The 26,893-nt window shown below is 56.5% G+C and overlaps 1 protein-coding gene and 1 pseudogene across 9 annotated transcripts in view; one reads left to right on the top strand and one right to left on the bottom strand.

The window, feature by feature from the left end:
• KLHL26 (kelch like family member 26) overlaps positions 1-26,893 on the bottom strand; it is a 29,269-nt gene continuing 2,376 nt past the window's right edge. Inside the window, exons 2-4 of one of the 9 annotated variants that reach the window (XM_067032507.1) lie at positions 25,915-26,137; positions 5,022-5,204; positions 1-2,822 (exon numbers count right to left, since the gene is read on the bottom strand). In XM_067032507.1, coding sequence (XP_066888608.1) covers positions 1,241-2,822; positions 5,022-5,204; positions 25,915-26,072 — 1,923 coding nt within the window. In that variant the 5' untranslated portion in view covers positions 26,073-26,137 and the 3' untranslated portion in view covers positions 1-1,240. Of the gene's footprint in view, positions 2,829-5,021; positions 5,423-8,449; positions 8,581-25,914; positions 26,138-26,893 lie in introns of those variants that run through there. The other 8 variants (XM_067032506.1, XM_067032514.1, XM_067032512.1 and 5 more) reach the window with 8 other exon arrangements.
• On the top strand, positions 26,175-26,268 carry LOC131756469 (U6 spliceosomal RNA; annotated as a pseudogene).

The following is a 26,893-nucleotide window of genomic DNA, read 5'->3' as shown; positions in this document are numbered from 1 at the left end:
TTTTTACCATAACATTTTTATTAAATAAAAGGAAAATATTAGGAGACGACGTATGCTAAGGTATGAGGTTAATTCTTTACTTGGCGAGCGGGTCACAGAGACACGACATCGATCGTCCATTAGCAGCAGAAGAGACACTTTAAGTTGCCCTGAGGGGACAAATCTCATTTATAAGACAGTGGTGCTGGCCTCTTAAAAAAAAAAAGCAAAAGAGAACAACAACAAAAAAAAATGGTTTTGAGGTTTAGACACCAAAACAAATGTGGCTGGAGATACCGCAAAGCCCTTGAAGGAAGAGGCCTCACGGCCCGCCTGACTTCCCACGCAGGGTGGGCACAGGCCTGCGGCATGTCAACCTGAATACAGGGTTGGGGGGAGCAGAGGGCTGGAAAGAGGGGGAGAAATAAAAAGCACGGGACAGGCCTGTGGAATGCAGACGTACTGTGAGATTCTGAAGCAGGCGTCCCCTTTCCTTCATGGGACAGGGACAGGGATGAGGAGGGTCAGCCCATTCTTATTAAGGCCCCACACATCACCCAGGGCCAAATGGGAAGGCCTGATCCCCGTAAGGACTGTCTCTGGGAGCTGGCTGTGTTTGTTTTCCTCCTGAAAGCAGACGATAGAACACCCTGAAGGTGCTATGGCCCAGGCGAGGAATGGAAATGAGTGCCGGCTCCCTCCTGCCCAGCAGCTCAGGCTTCTTGGGGAGGACGAAACGTGCCCTTCTGGCCACCCAAGCCAGGTACTTGCCAGCCGCTTCTCCTGCTCCTGGAGGTCCATATGTTACAGAGATTTGGGGTGTGTTTATTTTAAAAAGGACGCATGCAACTCATGGGGGTTGGGGGGAACTTGGGGATCAACCGTGAATGAGTTCGCATCTGAATTTCTCAGACCTCCGGGCAGGGGGAGGGGAGAGAAGTGGGGCAAAGCCACACCACGACGCCCCAAAGGAGACCCCGATTCCCGCCCGCCCGCCAGCCAGCCAGCGAGAACTCAAGGTGGGCGAGGAAACCGCCTTGGGTGTGAGTTTGCTGCCACATCAGCCTTGTTGCTGGCAGCCTCCCCCACCGGGCATAGAGCCAGAATCTGCTTCAGGAAGGAAGGGGGAGCGGTGAGGAGGGTGCCCTATGTGAGACCAGCCCGCGGGAGTGGGGATTCGAAGTACCCCGCCCAGACGCGCACCCGCCAAGCCCCTCACAGAAACAGCAGGCGGCCAGGCCGGGAACCGGGGTCTGGGGAGCTACCTCCTGGTCCTGGCCCGGGGCAGCAGGACGGGGGCACAGGCGATGCCGGCAAAGGACTCCGGGAAGTGCAGGTCGCGCTCCCACTCGTCCGTCTCGGTGTTGTACACCTGCACGATGCCTGTCACATTGTTGAGACGCCAGTTGTAGCCCCCAACGATGTAGATCTTCCTGTCCAGCAGGCAGCAGCCGGCCTCTGACTGTCCGGCCCGCATGGGGCTCACACTGGTCCACTGGTCCGTCTCGGGCACGTAGTACTCCACGGCCAGCACGTCGAAGCAGCGGTCAACGTGGTCCATGCGGCCGCCGAGGGCGTAGATGCGGCCGCCGGCACCCACCATGGCGTGGAGCACTCGGGGCTCGCTCATGGGAGCCTTGAACTCCCACTGGTCGGCCTCGGGATCGTAGCAGTGCAGGGCCTTCTTGTCCTCCACCGAAATGCCGTAGCCACCCGAGATGTAGAGGCGGCCCCCAGACGAGGCACCCGCGTGGCCCCATGTGCGGCGCTTCAGTGAGCAGGCGTAGCCCCACTCGTTGCGCCGCGGGCAGTACCTCTCAACTGAGGCCAGGCTGCCGGCCCGGTTGCGGCCGCCCGTGGCGTATACCATGCCACACAGCACGTTCAACTGGAACTGGATTCGGCTCTCCTGCATGGCCTGCAGGCGCAGCCAGCGGTTCAGGTGGGGGTCGTAGCGGTAGCAGGAGTCCACGGCGCCCTCGCCACTGCGGTACTGCAGGTGCTGACCCCCAGCCACGTACACGAAGTTGTCCAGCACGGCCACGCACGTGTGGCTGCAGCCCACCTCCATCTCCGTCAGCTCACGGAAGTGGCGGGCCCCCGGCTCGGGCAGCTGGTACACCTTGCTGCTGACCGAGCGGTCGCTGTCCGTGTAGGGCGTGCCGCCGAAGGCAACCAGCGAGGGCACGTCCGAGCGCACGACTGTGCGCGGCGACTGCATCTCATGCTGCCGGAAGGGGAGCACCTGGTAGTTGAAGGCCTCCAGCAGGTACTGGCGGCACAGCACGTCCTCCACCATGATGTCCAGAGTCTGCACGCTGTCCACCAGGTCTGAGGACCGCATGAGCGGGAAGCGGATGTGGCAGAGAACGTGGCTGGCGCGCAGCCGCCGGGCGGGGTCGTGCTGCAGCCAGCGGACGGCCACACGGAACAGGTCAATCTCCGCGCAGCTCTGCAGCCGGTTGCTCTTCAGGAAGAAGACGAGGCGCTCCAGTGGCAGGTGCAGGAAGTCCTCCTCCTCGGCAATCTGCAGGAAGTGCCGGAAGGTGAAGGTGTCCACCGATTCCTTGAGCGAGGCCAGGCTGAAGGTGGTGGCCATGTGGCCGATGTTGAGGCAGGTCTCCACGCTCATGGCGGCCTTGAGGAACTCCTCACACAGCTCCACCACGGGCAGCATCTGCAGGAACACGGCTGCACCCAGCACGTCCTGCACACAGTCCAGGTCCAGTGTCACCTCGGCACTGTAGGCGAAGTCAATGATGTGCCGCAGGCCGCGGGCCGACACTCCCTTCAGCTCAATAACGTCCTGGCTCGTCTCCCTCATGCCGCCCGTGAACATGGCCCTGAAGGTCAAAAACACAGCATTTGGGCTCGGGGCAGCCAAGGGGCACTGTGGCTGCCCAAGCATGGCCTGGCCCCAGAACACTGCGAGCAGGGCACGGCCAGCCAGGCGAAAGCAGCCCGGATGCTCATTAAAGACAGGCAAAAAGGAAAAGAAAGATTTTTAATCCACCCCTAGCCATGCGTCTTCTTACAAGCAGCAACTCCCCACTCTGCCCCGCTACGAGGAGCCCTGCCTGGCCTCACCCAGAGGTGTGCGGTGCTGGGGCCCAGCTGGCTCAAAGGGCGGGGACCAGGGGCTGCTCGCTGCGGGGCTGGTGCGGCTGTGCAAGAGAAGACCAAACCTTGGCTTTGGCTTTGGCTCTGGGGACAGGTCTCCAGCCCCACATTAACACCCAGCCGTGGACGACCACGCCGGCGGCAAGTTCAGGAGACAAGGCAGGGATCCCCAAGGGCACTAGGTACTGTGGTTCACAGAGCCCAGCCCCTCACGTGGGCAGCTGGCTCCACCTTCCCCAGCCTGGGTCACTGTCACAAGGGTTGGGGAGAGCTGAGGGTGCCCAGGTCAGAGTGCCCATCAGGGGGCTGTGCTAGGGTCCCTGCCATCTCCAGAGGCTTACGTGGTCAGGAAAGCCCCCTAAGAATGGCCCAAAGGAACACCAGCCCATCGTGAGACCCGCCCCCCCAGCAGCAAGTAACCCCAGCTCTGTCAGCCATGCTATCCTGCTCTGAGAAGCAGTGCTAACGTGAGCGCTGCTGAGAGACGTAGGCCCTGGGTCACAGCTCCCCATGGCCTTTGAGGACCCCCCACCAGGAAGAGGGGTGAGAACCCCAGTGCCTGCTCGGGGTTCATGGTAGGTTCTAGAAGATGGCGTGTGCTCCAGCTTGGGGCAAGCTGGCATTTCATCATAATTATAACTACCATCAGCACACATCTGTGACAGCTGTCAGAGGGGAGAGAACTTCCCGACATTGCCCAACAGATGCCCGCCCCCTAGTCGCACACCCAGTGGGCCCAGCTCAGGCCCCAGAGGAGGGACAGCTGAGCTTGGTGCTGCCGTGGGGCCACTGACTAACAACCGCCCAACCCTCCACCGCAGTGCTCTACCAGCCCCCTGGACCCTAACCCTTCTTGTCCCCGCGAGTCCCGTCAGCCCATCGAAGGCAGAAGCAATCACGGTGACGGTGACGAGAGGGAGCATTGCCTTTTAAGGCCTCTCCAACTGCAGTGCCAGCACAGAGGAGCCTTTAAAGGGCAGTTCTGGCTGGGCCAGCTCGCCCGTCCCCAAATCCAGAATAAAAATAGAAGCGGCGCCCCAGATGGCTTGGCCGCTCCAACTCCCCAGAATGGCCCCTCTGAGCCCGTGGGGCGGGCAGCCAGGGGGCGCACCAGGCAAGGCACCCCAGCTGCGAGGAACATGCAGCCCGAGACGGGCACCTGGGATGGCAGGTGGGAACGCTTCGGCCACCCCTGGCAATGTGGGGCTGAAGAACCACCCCCAGGGTGGCACCCCAGCTCTCTCTGGTGTCAGGAGGAAGCTTGCCAGCTGGTCACTAAGGGAATGAGGGAGACTGTCCCCAGCCTGTGACAGCCCCCAGCTGATGAGAATGGCCCCCAGCCCTGCTCCGTGGGCCCCTCACTCCCCTGCCCAGCCAGACACAGGGAAGGAGCTTTCAGGAAAGGGCCTTCAGGGTAGAGAGACCTGTACACCCAGCAAGGCCTCACTCATCACGTGGGGCCTTGGACAGAGCCCGGCACACACAAGGGCTGCCGAGCAGGTGTCCCTCCCATCCCTCAGCCTGAGCACAGGTGCCATGAGGACAGAGCTCGTGCCTGTCTTATCCCTGCTAAATCCTCAAGGGCTAGAACAGCGCCTGGCACATGCAGGCATCACATAAAGACTTAGAATGAAAACCTGATGGAGCCCTGCCACCTTCGCAGGGCAGAAGCTGCTGCTAATCGGGCACCTGCCTCTGTCCCCCAGGCATGCTCTGCTTGTCTTCTCAGTGTCTCCCACAAGTTTGAATAAGTAGCAAACCTGGAAAAAACTGCAGGCTTCCTGGGCTTCTCTCTAAACCCAAAGATGGGCTAACCCCAGCCATTTTCCCTCAGAGCCACCCCCGGCTAGATGCCCACCGCTGAGATCTTCCCTCTTAGAAGGGCGGCACCCTCCACCCTGCCCCTGGGGGCCCACACTCACCTGAAGTAGTCGCTGCAGGCGGCCAGGACCACCTTGTGCGCGTGAAAGGTCTCTCGGTTGATGGTGAGCACGACATCCAGGAGCTGGCCCTGGGCGCGGAGGGCGGCGAGGCCCTGCAGGAGGCTGGTGCTGTGGCCGGGGGCCGAGAAGGTACACTTGAGGGCCCCGTTCTTGTCGGCCATGCTGCGGGAGAGCAGAGGCGGGCAGGTGGCTCACAGGCCTCAGGGCCATCTGGTCCCTGGGCAGGCCTGGCAGGGCTCTGAAGCTGCCCCGGGTGGAGGCAAAATTGCCAGAACCAGCCCCAGAGAAGTGGAAACCAGGCCTAGGTCCCAATGTTGTCTGCCACCTGCCCACTGACTGGCCACGGCAGTGGATGCGCCTCTCCAGCCTCCACGTGCCGCCTGTGAAATGGGCGGGGTTTGATGCAGGACCTGCAGAGCCTCCCGCATCCCTTTTTTTTGTATTTGAGATGAGATTCACATAACATTCATCATTTTTGAGTGTACAATTCAGTGGCATAAAATCCACTCACAATGTTATGCAACCATCACCTCTATCTAGTTCCAGAACATTTCAGCACTGTGAAAGAAGACCCATACCTATTACCAGTCACCCCCCCAACCCCCCTCCCCCAGCCCCTGGCAACCACTAATCTGCCTCCTGTAACTATGGATTTGCCTGTTTTGATGTTTCATATAAATGGAATCATGCAACATGTGGTCTTTTGTATCTGGCTTCTTTCACTAAGCCTGATGTCTTCAAGGTTCATCCATGTTGTAGCGTGTGTCAACGCTTCATTCCTTTTTCTAGCTGAGTAATATTCCCCTCTGTGGACACACCATAATTCCTTTATCTGTTCACCCATCTATGAACCTTTGGGTTGCTTCCAACCTTCTCCTCTTTAAAAATTTATTTCATTAGCTTTCATTCTAAAATGACCTGTGCCGGGGCTTCCCTGGTGGTGCAGTGGTTAAGAATCTGCCTACTGATGCAGGTTTGAGCCCTGTTCCAGGATGATCCCACATGCCAAGGAGCAACTAAGACCGTGTGCCACAACTACTGAGCCCGTGCTCTAGAGCCCATGAGCCACAATACTGAAGCCTGCACGCCTAGAGCCTGTGCTCCGCAACAAGAGAAGCCACTGCAATGAGAAGGCCGCACACCGCAACAAAGAGTAGCCCCTGCTCGCCACAACTAGAGAAAGCCCGTGCACAGCAACGAAGACCCAACACAGCCAAAAATAAATAAATAAACAAATAATAAAAAATAAAATGACCTGTGCCTACTGAGTGCTCCTTTTAAGGTATAGGACTCTCCATGTCACCTCACTGTCCCCTGTGCCCCAGTGAGCCATCCCCACGAGTAAGCCCCTCTTCTCTCCCCTGCAGGAGGCAGGGTGGGATTAGTTGCCAGCACAGAGCTCCAGCACAGGTCTGAAGGAGGAACTCAACACCTGCAGCCTCCCGGGTGGCACTAAGCCCCAGGGTTGGGGATGCCACGGGCCAGCTTCTCACTGTGGGAGAAGGAGAGCCACCTCCAGCAGGTGCTGACCTTCAAGGTCCAGCCACTCTGACACCAGCCAGCATGCCTCTTGTGCCCTGTACCCCAGGGGAGGGCGGCCACATAACCATAAAGTCACCTTGGCCGTTTACAGAAGAATTTGGCTCTGGCTGCACTCGGTGGACACCCAGTCGAGGGGAAACGCTTGTCAGCCCTACCTTTCAGGGACATGCTGAACAGTTTGTCTGCAGCCCCAGAGCTCTAAGAGGAAACAGGAGGACTGAACCCGGGCCCAGGAAACAGCAGGTTGCATGGGATCTTCCTGTCACCAACGTAAGGAAGCCATAAAACCAAGAATAACTGCCCTGGGCTTCCCTGGTGGCGCAGTGGTTGAGAGTCTGCCTGCCGATGCAGGGGACGCGGGTTCATGCCCCAGTTTGGGAAGATCCCACATGCCGCAGAGCGGCTGGGCCTGTGAGTCATGGCGGCTGAGCCTGAGCATCCGGAGTCTGTGCTCCGCAACAGGAGAGGCCACAACAGTGAGAGGCCCGCGTACCGCAAAAAAAAAAAAAAAAAAAAAAAAAAAAAAAAAAAAAGAATAACTGCCCTAAGATGGATTTACCTATGGAGGCAGTTAGCTGAGGATGTGACAAGTAAAACAGATTCCTGCACCTCAAAATGAGGATGCACAAGGCAAAGTTTGTCTTGGAATAAAAATAAAGTTCTGAAAAGGAGAGAGGTGGAAATAACTCAAATGCCCATCAGTGGATGAATGAATAAACAAAATGTGGTGTATGCATACAATGGAATATTACTCGGTCATAAAAAAAGAATGAAGCTGATTCATGATACAACATGGAAGAAACTTGAAGACATCAGGCTGAGTGAAAGCCACCAGACACAAAAGGCCACGTGTTACATGATTCCATTTATATGAAATGTCCAGAAACCCATAGAGACAGAAAGCAGACTAGGGGTTGCCAGGGGCTGGGGGAGGGGTGTGTGTGGAGTGACCGCCTGAGGGTACAGGATTCCCTTTGGGGTGATGAAAACGCTCTGGAACTAAACAGAGATGATAGTTGCACAACATTGTAAAAGCACTAAATGCCACTGAATTATATACTTTAAAATGGTGAATTTTATGTTATATGACTTTCACCTCAAAAACAAAACAAAACTCAAGGACATCTGAGGCTTCTCAAGTCCTGGGCAAAACCCTGCCATGACCTCCAGGGCCTCACAGTGTACAAGGTCCTCTGTGGCCCAGCCTCTATCACCCCCACTCGCTTCCCCTCATCCCCTACCCGTACCCCCAGCCCCTGTCCCCTTTGCTGTTTTATCTCGGAAAACTTTTGTAGAAATGCATCGATAAATGAGTAGTTTAGGAGGCCCTAATATATCACTTCCTCCTCCAAACACAACAGAAGGGGGCAAAGCCCATCAGCCTCCATGGGGTCAAGAGCCTTCCCAGGACTCTCTCAGCCCCCAGCCCACCCCAGGCAAAGGCTATCCTCGCCAGCCCTCTGCTCTCTCCCCGTGGCCTCTGGCTCTCTGGAACTTGCTTTCCCGTTCCCAGGACTGACGCCTGCCCCTGCCCACAAATGAGGGCCAGGAATGTGCACACTGGTCTTTCCAGGAAAGCAGGCTACTCGACTCCTACTGCCCACCAGCTCCCAAAACACAACCAGGGGTAAAAGAGCTGATGCCAGGCACAAGACACACAGTCGCTGCTGACGGGAGGCCCCCGACTCGCACAGGCCGCCCACCTCAGCAGCCCTTCTGCAGAGCCTCGGGAAAAGGGGTAAACCATCCAATGGGCAGAGGGGCTTCAGGGCCCTGGGCACTGCCTGCAGGCCTGCAAGGTGCTCAGGGTTCCGAAGGTGTGAGGCCATGGCGGGGGGACAGGGGACATGGGAGGGGGACACCACCTGTGCTTAGCGGAAAATCATCCTGTCTCTGGGAGGCAGGAACACATGTGATTCAGAGCCCAGCGCTGTGGTCATCTGAGCTGGTGATACTGGGACGCCAGTGGTGTCAGTAGCCAGATCCTGGGTTTGTCCTGGAGGTTGGGTGTGCAGACCATGGAGGGAGGGAAGGAAAGGGACCCAGGAGGACCCTGAGTGTCTAGCTTGGCCGAGTCGCCTCTCTCCACCAGGAGGAGGGGACGCCCACCTCACACGCCCCCCTCCTCTCCCAGGCAGGAAGCAGCCAGTGCTGCTGCATCCAGCCCATCCTTCCTGACTGGGTCACTGCTCGGATCTGAGTCTCTGCTCTTTTGGTTTCCCAAGAACCCCACCTGACCCATGTTCTGAAGATCACGAAGAGAATGTCATTGGACCCTCAGGATTCAGAAGGCCTCAAACTGTACCCACCCACTGGCCAGGGCTGCCCTCAGCCAGACAGGCCCTGCCAGGACATCTCCAGCGACAGGGTCTTGCTGTGTCCTCTCGGTGACACCCTGTGACGGGCCTCTAGAGCGCCGAGCCAAAGCCACATCCCATATGAGCCTCCAAGGACCCTTGAGGTGCTCAGATCCATCCCCCCTCCCCCACTCTCCTCATGGGCTTTTTTGTCAGCCCCTTGTCTGTTTCTCATGGGTGGGAGGAAACAGCATGAATGAGACAGAGCAGACCTGCCCTCGTCAGGCGCACAGTCCGGGAAATGGGGACCCAAAGTGGTCACATCATCCAGAACTGGCTTCACATCGAAGCTGTGAATGTCCTGGGGGGAGGAGACAGGAGCTGGGAGCAGAGAGGGGCAGAGGCCAGAAAAAGTGGAGGTGTCCCCGGCTTCTCCTCCCAGCTCTGCCACCCCTGAGGTTAGACAGTGACGCCCAGCCTCTCCCTGGGAGCAGAGGGCTTGGCTGCATCCTGGGTGTTGGCCCTAAGGCCTGACTTCCACGAATGGCCGTCCCTGTGCAGAGCCCCCTCCCCTCCCAAGACGGGCCCCCTCCTGCCTGGGGTCAGGTGCTCCACCTTCCCTGTGCAGCACAGTGGCCTGGGATCAGGGACAGCTGGTGTGACCCCTTGGAACCTCCCTCCCAGGACCAGCGGGCAGAGAAGAGGTGTGTCTCAAACCAGGGACCCTGTTAAGATGCAGACACAGACATAGACTTGGCCAGTCTGGGTAGCCCCGGGGATGGCAGTGCTGCTCTCTGCAGATGCCACTCAGCACAGCAGGGGCTGCACACAGACAGCACCTGTGTGCCACTTTCATCACCAGGATCCCCCAGAGTCATCCAAGCCTGGATCCTGGCCCTGAGCAGAGTGTCTGGAGGGTTGGGCCGGGACCCAAAGCCTGGGAGGTGAATCTTGGCCAGACCCACTCTGGAAAGACTGCCCGGGCTGCACCACGGCCCTTGCTGCTCCAGGCTCCGGAACCTGGTGTGAGGAGCAGAGGGCAGGGTTCCGAGGCTGCCCTGCTACCTGCCAGCTGTGTGACTAAGGCACATTCCCCGGTTCTCTGGGTCTTTATTTTCTCAGCTCTCAAACGGGGCAGGCAGAACCGTCCTGGTGGTCCAGGGGTTAAGACTCCACGCTTCCACTGCAGGGGGCATGGGTTCGATCCCTGGTTGGGAACTAAGATCCCACATAATGTGCAGCGCGGCCAAAATTTTTTTAAAAGGTGGGGAGGGGCAGGGAGGAGCAGACATCACAGGGCTGCCATGAGGCTCCCCGGCCCCCAACACTTCCTGGGAAATGAGGGACCACAGACCTCCTACTTCCCCCAGCTTCACTTTGGGCTGGCAAGGCCCAGTGGGGGGCTACATCCTGCCACCAACCATACAAGCCACTCGCATGCCTTTGAATGGGGCCAAGTGCTTGGGAACTTGAAGCTTAGAACCACTCACAGAGCGCCGGCCCACGGCAGGTATCAAGTGAGCCTGGCTGGCCTCTCTGTGGACACCTCACCTCACAGATTTTGTATATTCCCTCCACCCAGCCTTTGACATTTTGCTTTTAGCTGGCCTCAGTTTTTTCTTAGAAGTTGCTCTGAAAGTGTGAGGCAAGCTGGGAGGATTTCCTGTGCTTCCTCTGAGCTCTGGGGACTGGTGTGCCTATGCATGTTTTCACCAGAAGAAAGATCTCACACCAGAGGCAACTTCATCCTGGGGCTGCCTGGTCCCTGGACATGTATTTACAGTGGTCCTCCATATATAAAGAGCACCAAGAAATCAATACAAAGCCAACAATGTCACAGAAGGATGTGGGCTGACAGTTCCTAGGAGAGGAAGCACAGCTGGCTGGAGAGACCTACGACTCAGCCTCGCTCACGATAAGGGAAGTGTGCTTGCCAAAGGACTGGCTTCACCCCTCAGGTGGGCAGAGTCATGGGGTGGGCCATCTAGCAGCAGATGCTCTTGTCCATTCCCAGCAGGAGTGCGAAGAGGGACAACTCCCAGGCAGGCAGTTTGGCAGACCTAGCAAAATTATAAAGGCTCCATCCTTGACCTAGCAAGTCTACTTTGGGGATTTATCTGAGATATACTCGCATGTGCAAGTTGAGAGATGTGTGCGGATATTTACCAAATACCATTCCTGGGGGCTGAAGATGGGAAACAAGCTAAACACCCTTTAAGGGAGTACAAAGGGCTGCCCTCCAGCTGAGCACGTAGGCCGTGCATACTCTGAGCGTTAAAACGCTCCTCTGCAAGAGTTAGGACACCCCGGCCCAGGAACCCCTACAAAGCCCATAGCACTTCTGCTTACACGGTGTGGAGCCCAAGTTGCACCAAGGGGGTAGGAAACGGCCCCTTTCTGCACATGCCTCATCCTGTCCCGGGCGCTCCTCCTCGTGCCCTCAGCAAGGCTCACGGCACCTCACAAGGCTGGTTTCCTTCTCCCATCTCACCGGTGGGACAACTGTCTCTGAAGCCCCCACTGCTACCCCCCCCACACCTCACAGCCTCTGGGGAACTCAGGGAAGGAGGGAGGAAGCCGGCAGGGGCCAGAGTCCCCAGCCTGGACAGAAAAGCAGGCTTGGCTGGGCGGAGGTGGGCAGGAGGAGGAGGGAGGGCCAGGGCCTGGGACCGATGACTAAGGGAAGGACCCATTACTCAGGCCGGCCCAGACAGGGGGCGGCTGGCGAGGTGGGGCCCCGGGCCCCCAGGAAGGCGGCAGCGGCAGCCCTTGAGCTAGTCCGAGTCTCCAGACGGCCACCCAAGCCACGGTCACCCGCGCTGAGTCATCAGAGCCAATGCGTCAGCAGCCGGGTCAGGGCGTCTCTGGAGGCCACTCACTGCCTCCCCAGCTGCACCCTCAGCCTGGACCTGGCCTCTGACCATGTGCTCCCCTCTGTCCTGACCCCAACCCCGGCGCTGTGTCTCTCTAGCACTGTCATCAGGCACCCCCAGCCATGTGCAGTCCCGGTTCTGGACACGGGGACACAGCTGCTGCCTCCCTCTGGATGTCCCTGCACAGGGGCTGACAGCCAGTGCGACTAGGTGGGGTAAATGCCCACCTGCGGCAGGATCCCCACAACCTCCAGGCGTCCCCAGCCTGCTGAGCCCATTGCCCATGCTGTCGCCGGATCCTTGCTGGCACTCCCTGTGTGGGCTCCTTCCTGCCCCCCATCCTTCATGGGGTCACCCCCCAAATACACCAGGGGCTAGAGTCCTTGCCTTAGGGCCTGCTTCGGGGGGACCCAAGGCAGGATGGCCTAGTGAGGGACAGCCACAGGAGGTGCAGAGCCACACCAACAGTGACAGGGCCCCACGATGGCGGTAGGGGCTGCCTTGGGAGCAGCACTTGGCAGGGTGGGCGCTCCCCTCCTCCTGCCCTCGCCCGGCTGCTGGCCCTGGTCTCCACGGTCAGTTTCCCAAGCCCACAGGAGAGATATGAATATGAAGCCCCGGAAAGTTCTTTTCACTGGAATGTCCAAAAAAAAAAAAAAAAAAAAAAGGGAAAAGGCAAGACCAAGAAAGAATTTCATGGAAACATTTCTTTGGGGTTTTGTAAACTCCTTTCCCACCCCCACATGGAGCCCAAAACTCAGGCCAGAACAGAGTCTGACGGTATTGCCCCTTTAACATACTGTTCTGACATGCAAATTCCCTCACTTCCCCTCAAAACAGAGAGCACTTCCACTTTCAAAGCCAATTTTGGTTTTATTGTCCATGTGGCTCGATGGAGCACAGCAGCACAGCAGCGCAGCTGGTTGGCTCACACCCCAGCTGATGCAGTACCAGGGAGCTCCAGGCCACTCCGCCTTAGGGTCCTGGGTGCATCAGCAGGGAAGACACTACACCTAAGGGGACAAAGGGAGACAGAGACCCAGAGAGAGGGGGACAGAGACCTGGGGGCGGGGACAGAGGTTGGGGGATGGGGATGCAGCTCCCTAGCTGCAGATGGAGAAGCGCCAGCAGCCCACTGGTCACCTCTCTGTCCTACTTCCCACACCACCAACCACTGCCTCCTATCCAGCCACACTGGGAGCTTCTCTGGCTTCCCCTTCCTGGCCGCCTCAGACCCTTCACAAAGCAGGCTCATTGACAGAGCACATGCTGGGCACAGCCCTTCACAAAGAACTCCATGAATCCCTGGCCAGCCCAGGAGGTCAGTGCAGCAAGTGTCCCCTTCAAGATGGAGAAACTGCACTTCCCTGGTGGTACAGTGGTTAAGAATCCGCCTGCCAACGCAGGGGACACAGGTTCAATTCCCTGGTCCGGGAAGATCCCACATGCCGCGCAGCAACTAAGCCTGTGCGCCAGAACTACTGAGCCTGCGCTCTAGAGCCCACAAGCCACCACTACTGAAGCCACGCTCCCAGAGCCCGTGCTCTGCAACAAGAGAAGACCTCGCAATGAGAAGCCCGCACGCCACAATGAAGAGTAGCCCCTGCTCACCACAACTAGAGAAAGCCTGCGCAGCAAAGATGACCCAAGGCAGCCAAAAATAAATAAATAAATAGATTTATTTTTTTAAAAAAAATGGAGAAACTGAAGCCCAGCATGGCCCCCCCACGGCTGCAGGCAGCTCCAGTACTGGCTCCCACTTCCTGCCTACTACAGCCTGCTGACTCTGCCAAGGCCACTGCTCTGCCTTCCAGGCATGCAGCTCCATGGATCAAAGGTGCGTCTGAGCCAAGGTCCCACATGTCCCACAAAGGCAGACACCCCAAGCCACTGTTGCTGTGGTTACCACAGTATTTCACAGCTCTGGGTACTGTGCTCCCAGGCCAAAGGATGGAGTCACCATGTTTTGGCACCTGGCAGTAGCCCTCAAATGCTCTGGCTGGCCAGCAGCCCCCGTGCTCACGTCAGCACGCTCTCTCCTGGGGCTGCTCACCTCAGGCCGGCTCCGCCCTCCTCACCCCCAGACAGCCGCAGCCCCACAATAAGGGGCAGCTCCTTCTGAGATGCCTGCAGTCCTCTCGCAGGGCTTGATCCCCAGGCGCTCTGGGGAGCAGCTGAAAGAGCAGGGCTCCTGTGTGGACAAGTGTGGAACCCAGGAGCAGATGAAGGTCCTCACAGCAGTGTCCCAGCAGGCCTGGAGGCCAAACCACTGAGAGACTGCGGGGCACAGAGACCCATAGAGAGGGGACAGAGACCCAGAGAGAGAGAGAGAGAGAGAGAGAGAGAAAAGAAAATCTGGCCAGGGCCCCAGATCCCATGTGCCCCTGAGCCTGGGCTCTTGCCACAGCATCAGCTGAATTGTTTATTTCTCCCTCCTGGTCATCCTACTGGTTACTTCCTACATCTTGTGCAATAATTTAAATCAGGATGCCCAGTGCCAAGGTGAATCTGCGCACCCCATGGGAGGCCAGGTGAGCCAGGCCGCCAGGCAGGGACAGAGCTTCATCCGCTCCTTCCCACCTGCTCTGCCTCCTCCAAGAGCTGGGCCGTGGACACATCTAGGGCCCACTGCGAGCCCACCCTGGGAGTACGTCGCCCACAGAGACGCTCTCCCTGAGCCCTGCAAAGGGGCGCCAGGCCACACTTGCCCACCTCATCTTCAGAGCATCACCAGGCAGGGCCACCCCCCACACGTATGTCCTTGGCTCCTGCTTGTTTGTGTCTGCAGTGCAGTGACAGGGTGACAGAAGAGAGGCAGTGCTGGGTGCTGGGGAGTACCGGCAGGAGGGAACCATGCAACCTGCTGGCACCCGGGACTGGTGGCTCCTGAGAACCCCCACGTGACAGCCAGGGAGGCTGAGGGACCAGAGGGTGGTAGGGAAGGCAGACAGGTTCTAGAATCCACATCCCCCTCCAAAGAACTATCATGACTCCTCCCAAGGACCCAGAGACGTGACAGGAGCAAATTCCTAGGGGCTAGGAGTAGAAGCAGGGGTGTGCCTGGCCCCACAAGTCACCAGCCTCACAATGAGACCCCACCAGCCATCCCCAAAGCCTGGCTGGGATCCTGCGTGCACAGAGCCTGGCACCGGACAGCCTCACTCAGTGCTGGTTCCACTCAAGGCAAGTGGAACCACCCGGTCAGCTCTGTCATCCCGCCCTTCTGAGACAGGAACAAACCACGTGGATTCCCCCACTCCCGCAATACTCACTGGGTTACAGCCAAGAACTCTACAGGTATGGCCCACCCTCCCACAAGCAGAAGGCAACAATGACATCAAAGTCCATCACTCTCCTGCCTAAGCCCCCTGTGGCTCTCCGACAGTCTTGCTCCTCAGGGGCCACAGTGAGCCCAGTGCCCCTGAAGCCCAGCCGTGACCTCTTGCCCAGGCTCTCGGCCCTCACCCCGGCCTCTGACTGGTGCCCCAGGGAGCCCAGGATGCGTGGGGATCTGGCCACTGCTGATGGGCAAGAGGACCCTGTAGGCAGCACTTCCCCAGTCCCAGACCTGCCCAACTCCAGCAACTTCTCAAGGCTAGGAAGATGGAGGGGGACACCCAGACCCTCCTTCCCTCACTATCAGCAAGCTCTCTGCCTCCACGTACCCCCACCCCTCCCCATCCTGGCAAGCAAGCACCCACTCCATGCAAGACTGTGGGCCCAGGGCAGTGCCAAGCTGGTTCCCAGCTCGCCTCTCAGTGGGCAGCCTAGAGAGGGGTATACCACTATCGTCACCATCTTACAGATAGGGACATTGAGGCACAGAGAGGTTCAGGCACCCACCCAAGGCCACACAGCACGTAAGAGGCCTGGCCAGTGTCAGTCTCTCTGTAGCCCCCGGTGGATGGGCCCCCTGATCACCTCCATGATGCAGACGGGGAGACTGAGGCTGGTAGAGCTGAGACCACTCACCAGGAAGGCCAAGCCAGGAGGTGGACGTGGAGCTGGACAGCAAGTAGGGCAGGATGTGGCTCCTCAGTGGCAGCCAGGGCAAGGGTGTGGACTATCCCACTAACCCTCCAGCCATTATGAGGGAGGTAACCCCATGCTGCCAGGTCACAGTGGGAAAGCCCCACCCAGGCCTCCACACCCCTCTGACCCCAACCCAGCTCTATTCGTCTTGCCTGCCCATCGCTCCATCTGGTAAACCATCCGTCTGTTTCCAACCTGTCTCCTCGAAGCTGCAACAGGAGCCTCACCAGGCAGGGCAGGGTGGGTTCTGTCTCCTGCTGTGTTCCAGCACCTGGCAGCATGCCCAGCATGTGCTCAGAGCTCAGTCACACTCGTTGATTAAATGGCTGGATGGCTGAGTGGGTGGGTGGATGAATGGATGGCTAGATGGGTAGACGGATGATGGATGGATGGATGGACAATGGGTGATAGGGTAGATGAATAGATGAATAGACAGATGGGACAGATGGATGGATGGCTGGATGGAAGAGTGGGTGGATGGAAGGATGGGTAGATGGATAGATGGATGGAAGGATGGATGGATGGATAGGATAGGTGAGGTGGCAGGTGGACGGTTGCTAGGTGGCAGCAGTGGCTGGGGCCTGACTCATATCTCTGCTTGTTGCAGGTATCTGCTGCATATATCTGCTCTGTTACCCCCTCCATGCAACCTCCTGGTCCAAGTCCTGGGACTAGGTATGTTATCCTTTGACTGGGCTCAACCAGGAAGCCCTTGGCAGGCTCCTCTCTGGGATGTCTGGCCTCCACACTTTACTCATGCTATTCCCCATGTTGAAGGGCCAACTCTTTCTGCCCCCCACCTCCACCTCTTCTCCTTATGCTGCACTCTCAAGCCCACTAGCTCTTCCACACTCCTCCATCACTTTCCCTTCCAAGCCTTCTTGAAGTAGAAGGTCTCCCCCATGACCTCCCTTGCCCTCATGGCCCAGCCAGGGTTTCCCACAGCCTCCATGACCCCTCAAAGCCCAGCCAGGGCCACAATGCCAGGGGCAGCAAGGGCAACTAATAAGCAGGTCTCAGGCTGAAGCTTTGCCTGTTTTGTTCCCACCCACTGACAAGAGACTGATCCCAGTAAGAGCCCATCCCCCCACATTATCCCTGCTGCACTGGGCTTTGAGATGGGGCCACTTGAATGAGCAAAACCCCTTCACTCTACAAATTAGGCAAGTAGGCATATGACTGCATGGCCCCAGAACACCACTCAGAAACCCTATGAGAATCCAGCACTGCAAATGCCAGCATTTCAGGACCCAGCCCAGCTGCCTCCTCTGGCAGGGCAGGTATTGAGGCTCTGAAAGGGACAGTTCCACTAAATGGCAAGTGCTCATGCCCAGTGGTGCTAGGCCATATGCAGGCAGACACAGTGCGGGTATGGCGCAGCAAGGACCTTCCAACAGCAGCACAAACTTAGGCATCAAAAGGGGCCTCTCGGGCTTCCCTGCTGGTGCAGTGGTTGAAAGTCCGCCTGCCAATGCAGGGGGCACGGGTTTGTGCCCCAGTCCGGGAAGATCCCACATGCCGCGGAGCAGCTGGGCCCGTGAGCCATGGCCACTGAGCCTGCGCGTCCGGAGCCTGTGCTCCACAACGGGAGAGGCCACAACAGTGAGAGGCCCGCATACTGCAAAAAAAAAAAAAAAAAAAATGGGGCCTCTCACGAATATCTTCATTTTAGGGTGTGCCAACATCCCTTCCTTCTTCTGTTAAGGGCCCCCTGTTTTCCTCAGGGAAACTCCTTCACTCTCAGCCCCAGTGGTAAGGATCAGGAGACCCACCCCTGGGCTGAAAAGGAGAATTCAAAACCCAGCCTGGCCAACCAGAGCCTCCCAGGCCCCCAGCCATGCTGATTGAGCCCAGGATAGGGAGTGTGACCCATTCAACCCAACCAAAACCTTCCCTGGGACTTTTGCTGGAGCCACCAGGATGGAAACTTGCCTTCCCCCTAGGGTTGCTGGGATGATGGGGAACAAGGTGAGGTTACCTTGCCCAGCCAAGAGCTAAGAGACGGGAGTCACAGGTTCCAGAGGAATCATCTGAGGTCTGAATTTAAAGAATATAAAAACTGGAATTCTCCCTGAACTTATTTTTTATGTGAACGATGAACTATTATTTTTTAACTGAAGGCAGTGTCTGGCTCTCTTAACCAAAAGGGGCCTTCAATGTCAGAAGCCTCTGATCCGGTGCTCGAATTCCAGACGAGCCTCTGGAAAAACCACTGTGGAGTTAATACTTCTCCAGCTACCACCTCTGCCTACAGGGCACACCAGCTTCCTACCCTGGGAATGGGGACGAGGAAGCCTCACCGGTTGATCTGCAGGTGAGTGGGTTGTGACCAGACCCAGCCCCCACCTGCCCGTAAAGAGACAGCCCAGCCGTCTCCCTGTGAAAGGTCAGCAAGCTACCCATGCCCCCTACTGTGAAAGTTCAGCAACTCTAAATGCTAAAATGCTGGAAGCACACCTAAGGCTGGAGCTGCAGGGCAGCCCAATGCCATCTGCCTCGGCAAGGAAAACACCACCCAGAGTTTCTGCAAGTGACTCATGTGGAGCATAAACATTTGTGTGTTCCCAGCCTCCCTGCCTTACGGCCCACGGGCTGCCATTACCCCTTGCACGACAGAGGTGGGGAGAAAAGAGAGCAAGAGAAGCCCTCCTAGGATTGACCAGACTTCACCAAGCCAGCACACAGTTATGACTTTAACTATAGTCCTGGAAGTTTTCCAAGTTGAGGCTGCCTCGGGGGTCTGCAGCAAGGCTCCCCTACATGACTGTTGCTTCACAGGCATTTTGTCACTCCTCCCAAACCCTCCCTCAGGAGAATGTCCCACTCTCAGCTACAGTCATGGAAGATTCCGGGTGATCACGTCTCCCTGCTGCTGCTTCCTCCGGCAGACTGCTTCAAATTCTAACATCCCTTTGAGAGGCGAGCTGTCCGGATATCCAGCCCAGCCCAGCCCAGCCCAGCCCAGCCGGCTCCTGCTAGGATCCTGTCTTTGACCCCTGTGGAATTTCGCAGTTGTGGCGTCAGAAAACGTCTTCGGCCTCGATCCTTGATCCTCGGGTGACCCCCCCTTGAGGCCTTTAAAAGCCCAAAGGTCCACCCCTCAAGATTTCCTCCAGGCTGAGCGTGTTCAATTCCGGAAGCTGCTTCCCTCATAGGAAAGGTCTGCGATTCCCCAAAGGTGCCGGTTACTTCCTCCCGAATCACAATATTTTCAGTGTGCGGCGAGGTGGTCTGCGGGAAGAGCTCAGCAGCGGGGCTGCTCGGCGAGGGGTCTGAAATCTCGCTGGATGCGCCCCAAAACCCACTCCGCCAAGGAATGTTAGGGAAACGCTCTCATAGCCATGGGGGATGAGTTCTGTGAATCCTGAGCAGCCCTCTCTGAAGGGAAATGGGAAAGGGGTGGGGAGGAGGAAGGGACTGGAGACTCGGGGTTAACAAGTGTTAAGAGCCCGTCTGCACAGCTGCGGAGCGGCTACCACAGGAGGAGGGCGGGTCGGCCCGGTGGGGACCCAGCGGGCCCCAGCCCCCACTTCCCCCGGCAGGCAGCTGGACAGGGAGAGCGGCTGGCCCTTTCCCCCTCTTCAATACGGCGCTAAGATCCTGTCTGTGAACTAAATGGATCTCGTGCAAAAGGGTACTGCTCACTGGCTTCTCTCTAACGGGGCTGATTCACTGACAACACACCTGTGAGTCTCTGTTTCTCTACCCAGACCCTGCCATTAACAAAAATCAGGAGAAGAAGAGTGACCCTTGCTCAGCCGGCCACGGAGGGCCGTTCCAGAAGCCTCCAAGTCAGGCCAGCTTCTCCTGCAAATCCATCGTAGATTGTATGTAGACTATCCGCTAGACTGTATCAGAGCCTCCACAGTGAAGCCCTGCCTGCGGGGAGCACACATTCTAGGGGACACAGATCCTTAAGAACACAGAATGGACCATGAGCCTGGGGCAGAGGACGAAGAGGGGCAGACGGGGGGAGTCATGGTGGACAGAGTGGCCAGGCCCCAAGGAGGCAACACAGGAGTTGTGCAAAGCTCTGGGACAGGTCACCCCAGCTGAGGGAGGGTGAGCTCACAAGGCCCAGGAGGGGCACCAGCCTGCTGTTGGAGATGTGGGCTGTGGAAGCATGGGGGCCCACGGGCGGGCAGGGCCTCGCCGTGGGAGCCAAGGGGATCATGTGGAGAAGTGAATTTTGTTCTGAGCCTGTTCTGAGAGTGAAGAAGCCCCTGGCAGGCGTCAGGCAAGGGATGGCCTGGTCTGATGCCTGCCTTGGGAGGGTCCCACAAACTGGAGGTGGGGGGACAGCAGCCAGGAGGGCAAGAGTCAATGGCAGCTCAGAGCCAGGATGAGGTGGAGGTAGAAGAAGGGGTCGGACGGGGATGTGGCTCAAAGGTGGAAGCAACACAATGTACCAATAGATTAAAGGAAGAGAGAGCAAGTAAGTGTGCATGTGGTGAGTGCTCTCAAGGAGGTCAGAGAGGAGAGGCAGGAATCAAACTGGGAAGGACCAGGTCCTGGTTGTTAGAAGACCAGGGACCCTCGAGCAAGGAGAGGCACAAGGACTTTCCAGAACAGAGGGAGGACCTTGAGCCCTCCAGGCCAGATGTCCATGTCTGCTCCCTGTCCCCACTGGATGCTCTTGGGCAGCAGAGCCTCTCAAGTCAAGTGGGGCCTCATCCTCCTGCTTGACACGTCCTCCACCAGCACTCACTCTTTGGTCCACGGCAAAAACCTGAGAGCTGGTGACTCCCAACCTGGCTGCCACCATGGGTCAGCATGTCACACAAGTTCAACCTTGAATCTTCCCCAAACCCATGCCCACCTCACCATCTCCACACCCCCACCTCAGCCCAGGCCCCCTCATCTCCTGCCAGAGGGATCCTTCCAAAACACGAACCTGACCCAGGTGCCCCCTCACCCAAACCCTGCACCAGTCCCCAGTCTCCCCACTTCTCCCTCTCACCCTCTCCAGCTCCTCTCTGCCCTCCAGATCCCTAAAAAGCCAGGCTCCTCCCCCTCCAGAACCTGCACATGCCACTTGCCTGTACCCAGAAAACAGGCCACCTCCCGAGACTCCCTTCCCCCAAGCTGATGGCACTAACCTTCAGACTCTGCTCAACCTCATTTGTAAGGAGATTCTCAGAACCTTCTGGAGAAGGCAGGAACCTCCAACTCAGCCTCGGGACATTTTATAGCAACCATGGGGAAATGACGGCCCAACTGTTTCACATGCTGGCACATAAGTGCCCCACACAGGCATGGCCCATCTGCCCGGGGGCCCATATGCCCAACACCAAGCACAGCGGCAGGCACACAAGAGGCAAGTGACCATCGACAATCGCCAGGGGAAGAGAAAGGTGTCAAATGAGTCCCATCCACAAGAAGAAGGAGCTGGGGATCCCAAGAAGTCACCCTCCCTCCTCCCCCTTCTCCAGGGCCTTCAACCCTAAGTCTGAAACATGCCCCAAGAGCAAAGGGCAGGAGTGCAGAGAAGCCCCACTTTTAAAGTGTCTGAGGGGGAGGCAGGCACAAACCTCCAACCTGGCCCCTCTGAGCTCTCCCGTGAAGATCGGCAGTAAAAAATAACCAGTTAAGGAAAGTGGGATGACACACTACGTCTACTCCCTAGAAATGGCGCAATGATAGCAGAGGCTAATAACACCTTTCTACCCCATAACTATGGCTGACAAGAAGTCCATCCCCAGGGGGTCGCAGCTACCGGATGAAGTGGTTCAGCTATGAGACAATCAGGCTGCACAATTCAGGGCGAAGTGTGCAGTTTTCAGAGCAATTTCATATAGTGAGCTCAAGAGACCCTACCGGTGAGAAGGTGAGGAATGGGGCACCTCACTCCCAGAGGAGGAGCTGGGCTGCGTGACCCAGCCCCCGAGCACCTGTGCCCAGCACTCTCTCCAGTTCACCCCAAACTCAACTGCCCCACCCCAATACTCTGCCAAGACCCACCAGCTCATGCTCTACACTCTGTTCCTAGGTGCCAGGCTCACATGGCAGCATCTGTCCTCTCAATGCTGCAGAAGCAGCTCAGACTTGACATGTTCCATTCTCCCACTGGCCCTGCCACTGGCCCTCTCATGGCCACCAAGTAATGATACTGCCATCCTCCGAACTGCTCAAGCCGACAACCACAGAATGAATGCTTGTATCCCCCAAAATTCACACATTGAGAGCTATTCCCTAATGTGATGATATTAGAGGGCAGGGCCTTCGGGAGGTGATTAGGTCATGAGGATGGGGCCCTCGTGAATGGAATTAGTGCCCTTATAAAAGAGATCCAGAGAGCTCCCTAGACCCTTCCACTATGTGAGGACTCAGCAAGGAGGCTGTGTCTATGAACCAGGAAGTGGCCTCTCCAGACACCACATCTGTCGGCACCTTGATTTTGGACTTCTCAACCTCCAGAACGTCAAGAACTAAATTTCTGCCATTTATAAGCCACCCAGTCTATGGTATTCTGTTATGGCAGCCCAAACAGACTAAGATACCAACTTTCTCTTCCCAACCTGCCACATTGGCTCATTAGCACGACCTGCCAAACACCCCATGATCCCTTCTTGGTCCAAGTAGGCACAGCGGACAGAATGCTAATAGCTTCAGGACCGCAGGGCAACATTGCCACTTCCACACTCACACACACACGTGTGCAACATGCTGGGCACCCTCTGAGCATAGCCTCACCCTAGTTTGCTTCTTCCCAGCTACCCTGCCCAGTGGGTCCAGGGTCCCACTTCCCAGATGAAGACTAACAAACAGAGGGTTGCAGATGTGCCCAAGGCATGCAACAAGCATGTGGGTCTGATGAGGTGCCTGATGCCACCAGATCTCCCAGAATTCCTAGAAGTTGAGTTCCTGTCTCTGAAGGATCAAATTCCTGTCTCTCCCTCTCAGCTGAAGAGAGGATGAGGCCAAAAAAACAAGAATCTTCTCAGAAGGCCAAATCATTGCCCAGTCTTTCACACAGGGGTTGGGGGGCTGGACTCTTCCAGAGCCTCAGGGATTAGTGGAGACAATCTAGGGTGCAGCCAGAGAGGGCTTGTTAAGAAAGTTTAAACAAGCAAAGGCCACCAAGCCAGGAGCAGACACCTCAGCTGAACTGTGCCAAACCCACTCACACTGTGTCCCAGTCACGACTTCCCAGAGAAACACCTGTAACCGGCGTGGCCCTCACCCAGATACTCCTGCCTCGCCCCCCAAGAAGCAGTGTGAATCAATGAGACTGGGCCCCATCCAGACACCTTTAGGAAAGATGGGCAGTGAAGAGAGGATGCCAAAGGCCCAATGTCTGAAGAAACTTCGTGGCGAAAAGGTTCCTCCAGAACTAGGCAGGCCAGGTACCTCACAGCGATGGAATTTTAGCTGGGGAGGCACGACTCCTGGGAGAGTCCCTCCACCCCCTCACAACACACTGTAAACCTCTTCTCTCTCCAGGAGCCTGGACCCCCTCAAGGGCCTGAGGTGGAGCTGAGAGGGGGCCTGCTGCAGAACAAGTTTCTTTTGTGTGAGTGAGCCTGCAGCTAGGACCCCACCTCCCCTCAGCAAGTGCCCAGCCAAGGCAACCATGCTCTGTCCATCCCAGAGGTTCGGCTTGGTCATTAACGACCATCTCTACTAGGCAACGGGTTTTTTGTTGATCCCTCGAGATAGGAAGGAAGGAGAATAAGCTTTTCTCTTTCTTTTTCCCCCTTGGTTGCAGAAAAGTGAAGTTGGAACAAACAAGTTATGTAATGCTGGGGGCGGCTGGGGGAACACAGTCCCTCCTAAGGACAGTTTTTTGAGTTGTGGGACCGTTGGAAGAGCCAAGGGGAAGACAGGAACCGCCCCCACCCCTGGCCAAATGACAAAACCCTTCATGGGACAAAAAGGCAGATGCAGGCACCACCTGGAAGGCTGGAAAACCAGACTCACAGACAGGGCCAGCCTCCTCCCCGTCCCTGGCAGGCCCACAAGTCTCCCCGAGAAGGCAAGGGACAGACCTGACCACCTAGACGGGACTTCCTACCAGCCAGACTACAAGCCCTAGAGAGCTTTTCCACACTCCATTCATCCATCCCTCCCTCCCAGCCATATTTCCTTTTTTTTTTTTTTTGGCTGCTCCAGGTCTTAGTTGCAGCTTGTAGACTTCTTAGTTGCGGCATGTGGACTTCTTAGCTGCGGCATGCGGCAACTCTTAGTTGTGGCGTGCATGCAGGATCTAGTTCCCCAACCAGGGATCAAAACCGGGCCCCTGCATTGGTACCGCAGAGTCTTACCCACTGGGCTGACCACCAGGGAAGTCCCCCAGCCATATTTCTTGAACACTTCTTTCCTCTGGGCTGCCCATGCTCCAGGCATACGAGACCAGGACTAAACAAGACAGACATGCTCTCTACCCTCAAGGCATTTCCACTAATAAACATACCAAGTAGTGTTGGGTGGTGACTGCATGTTCAAGGACACACAACAGCCATAGGACCCAGCAATTCTGCTCCTGGTATATACCCCTAAGAACTGAACACAGGTGTTCAGACAAAAACTTGTACATGCATGTTTATAGCAGCATTATCCAAAACAGCCAAAAGGTTGAACCAACCTAAATGTCCTTCAGCTGGTGAACGAATAAACAAAACGTGGTATGTCCACACAATGGAATGTAATGCAGCCATAAAAAGAAATGAAAGGGCTTCCCTGGTGGCGCATTTGTTGAGAGTCCGCCTGCCGATGCAGGGGACACGGGTTCGTGCCCCGGTCTGGGAGGATCCCACATGCCGCGGAGCGGCTGGGCCCGTGAGCCATGGCCGCTGAGCCTGAGCGTCCGGAGCCTGTGCTCCGCAACGGGAGAGGCCACAGCAGTGAAAGGCCCGCGTACCGCAAAAAATAATAATAATAATAAAATGTTAAAAAAAAAAGAAATGAAGTACTGACACACATTACACTGTGGATGAACCTCGAAAATATTAATATGGAGTGAAAGAAGCCAGACAATGAAGATCACATATGGTATGATTCTATTTATAAAACAGGTAAATTTAGGGAATTCTCTGGCGGTCCAGTAGTTAAGACTCTGCGCTTCCACTGAAGGGGCATGGGTTCCAACCCTGGTCAGGAAACTAACACCTTGCATAGTTGCATGGTGAGGTCAAAAAAAAAAAAGGTAAATTTATAGAGACAGAAAGTAGATGAGTAGGGACTTCCCTGGTGGCGCAGTGGTTAAGAATCTGCCTGCCAATGCAAGGGACACGGGTTCAAGCCCTGGTCCGGGAAGATCCCACATGCCGCAGAGCAAATAAGCTCGTGCACCACAACTACTGAGCCTGCACTCTAGAGCCTGCGAGCCACAATTACTAAGCCCGCGTGCCACAGCTACTGAAGCCCACGTGCCTACAGACAGTGCTCCGCAACAAGAGAAGCCACCCCAATGAGAAGCCCACGCACAGCAACAAAGAGTAGCCCCCACTCGCCGCAACTAGAGAAAGCCTGCGTGCAGCAACAAAGACTCAACGCAGTCAAAAATAAATGAATTAGGGACTTCCCTGGTGGTGCCGGGGTTAAGAATCCGCCTGCCAATGCAGGAGACATGGGTTCAAGCCATGGTCCGGGAAGATCCCACATGCCGCGGAGCAACTAAGCTCATGCACCACAACTACTGAGCCTGCACTCTAGAGCCCACGTGCCACAACTACTGAAGCCCACATGCCTAGAGCCCATGCTCTGCAACAAAGAAAAGCCACCACAATAAGAAGCCCGTGCACCACAACGAAGAGTAGCGCCCGCTCACCACAACTAGAGAAAGCCCACACAGCAGTGAAGACCGAACACAGCCAAATATACATAAATAAATAAAAATGAATTAATTTTTTTTAAAAAGACAAACCAAGTAAAAAATGGACAAAAGGGCTTCCCTGGTGGCGCAGTGGTTGAGAGTCTGCCTGCCGATGCAGGGGACGCGGGTTCGTGCCCCGGTCCGGGAAGACCGGGAAGATCCCACATGCCACGGAGCGGCTGGGCCCGTGAGCCATGGCCGCTGAGCCTGCGCGTCCGGAGCCTGTGCTCTGCAACGGGAGAGGCCACGACAGTGAGAGGCCCCGCGTACCGCAAAAAAAAAAAAAGGACAAAAGTTTTGAAAAGACACTTTACCAAAGATACGAATAGCCAGTGAGACCATGAAAAGATGTCCAAGGGCTTCCCTGGTGGCGCAGTGGTTGAGAGTCCGCCTGCCGATGCAGTGGATACAGGTTCGTGTCCCGGTCCGGGAAGATCCCACACGCCGCGGAGCGGCTGGGCCCGTGAGCCATGGCTGCTGAGCCTGCCCGTCCGGAGCCTGTGCTCCGCAACGGAAGAGGCCACAACAGTGAGAGGCCTGCGTACCGGAAAAAAAAAAAAAAAAAAAACCTGTGGTGCTTGCTTCGGTAGCACATATACTAGAATTGGAATTTAGCATGGCCCCTGCACAAGGATGACACTCAAGTTCACGAAGCGTTCCATATTTTTTAATCTAACCTCAAAAAATAGGAAGAAAGGGGCTTCCCTGGTGGCGCAGTGGTTAAGAATCTGCCTGCCAATGCAGGGGAAACGGGTTCAAGCCCTGATTGGGGAAGATCCCACATGCCGCGGAGCAACTAAGCCTGTGCGCCACAACTACCGAGCCTGCGCTCTAGAGCCTGCAAGCCACAACTACTGAGCCCGCGTGCCACAACTACTGAAGCCCGCATGCCTAGAGCCCATGCTCCTCAAAAAGAGAATCCACCGCAATGAGAAGCCTGTGCACCGAATGAAGAGTAGACACCGCTCGCTGGAACTAGAGAAAGCCCGCGCGCAGCAACAAAGACCCACCACCGCCAAAAATAAATAAATAAGTAAATAAATTTATTTTAAAAATAGGAAGCAAAAGTACAAAGATTCAATGAACAATTTTCTGGGATGGGGAGGCCCTACTTGTTAAGAACCTCAATTGCTAAGGTGAAGGGTTACGCTACAATGTGCTTCATTGATTTCCTCTGCCTCTTCTGCTCTGTTTTATTACAACCCCTAATTTGTTCATCACCATAGTATTTGTAGAAAGATGTTTTGTATTTTGCCACATCATGATAATAATAGTCCCAGTATGACTGGCTGG

Source organism: Kogia breviceps, chromosome 4 (genome assembly GCF_026419965.1).
Source record: "Kogia breviceps isolate mKogBre1 chromosome 4, mKogBre1 haplotype 1, whole genome shotgun sequence".
Taxonomy (NCBI): Eukaryota; Metazoa; Chordata; class Mammalia; order Artiodactyla; family Physeteridae; genus Kogia; species Kogia breviceps.
This window is presented reverse-complemented; position numbering and strand designations above follow the sequence as displayed.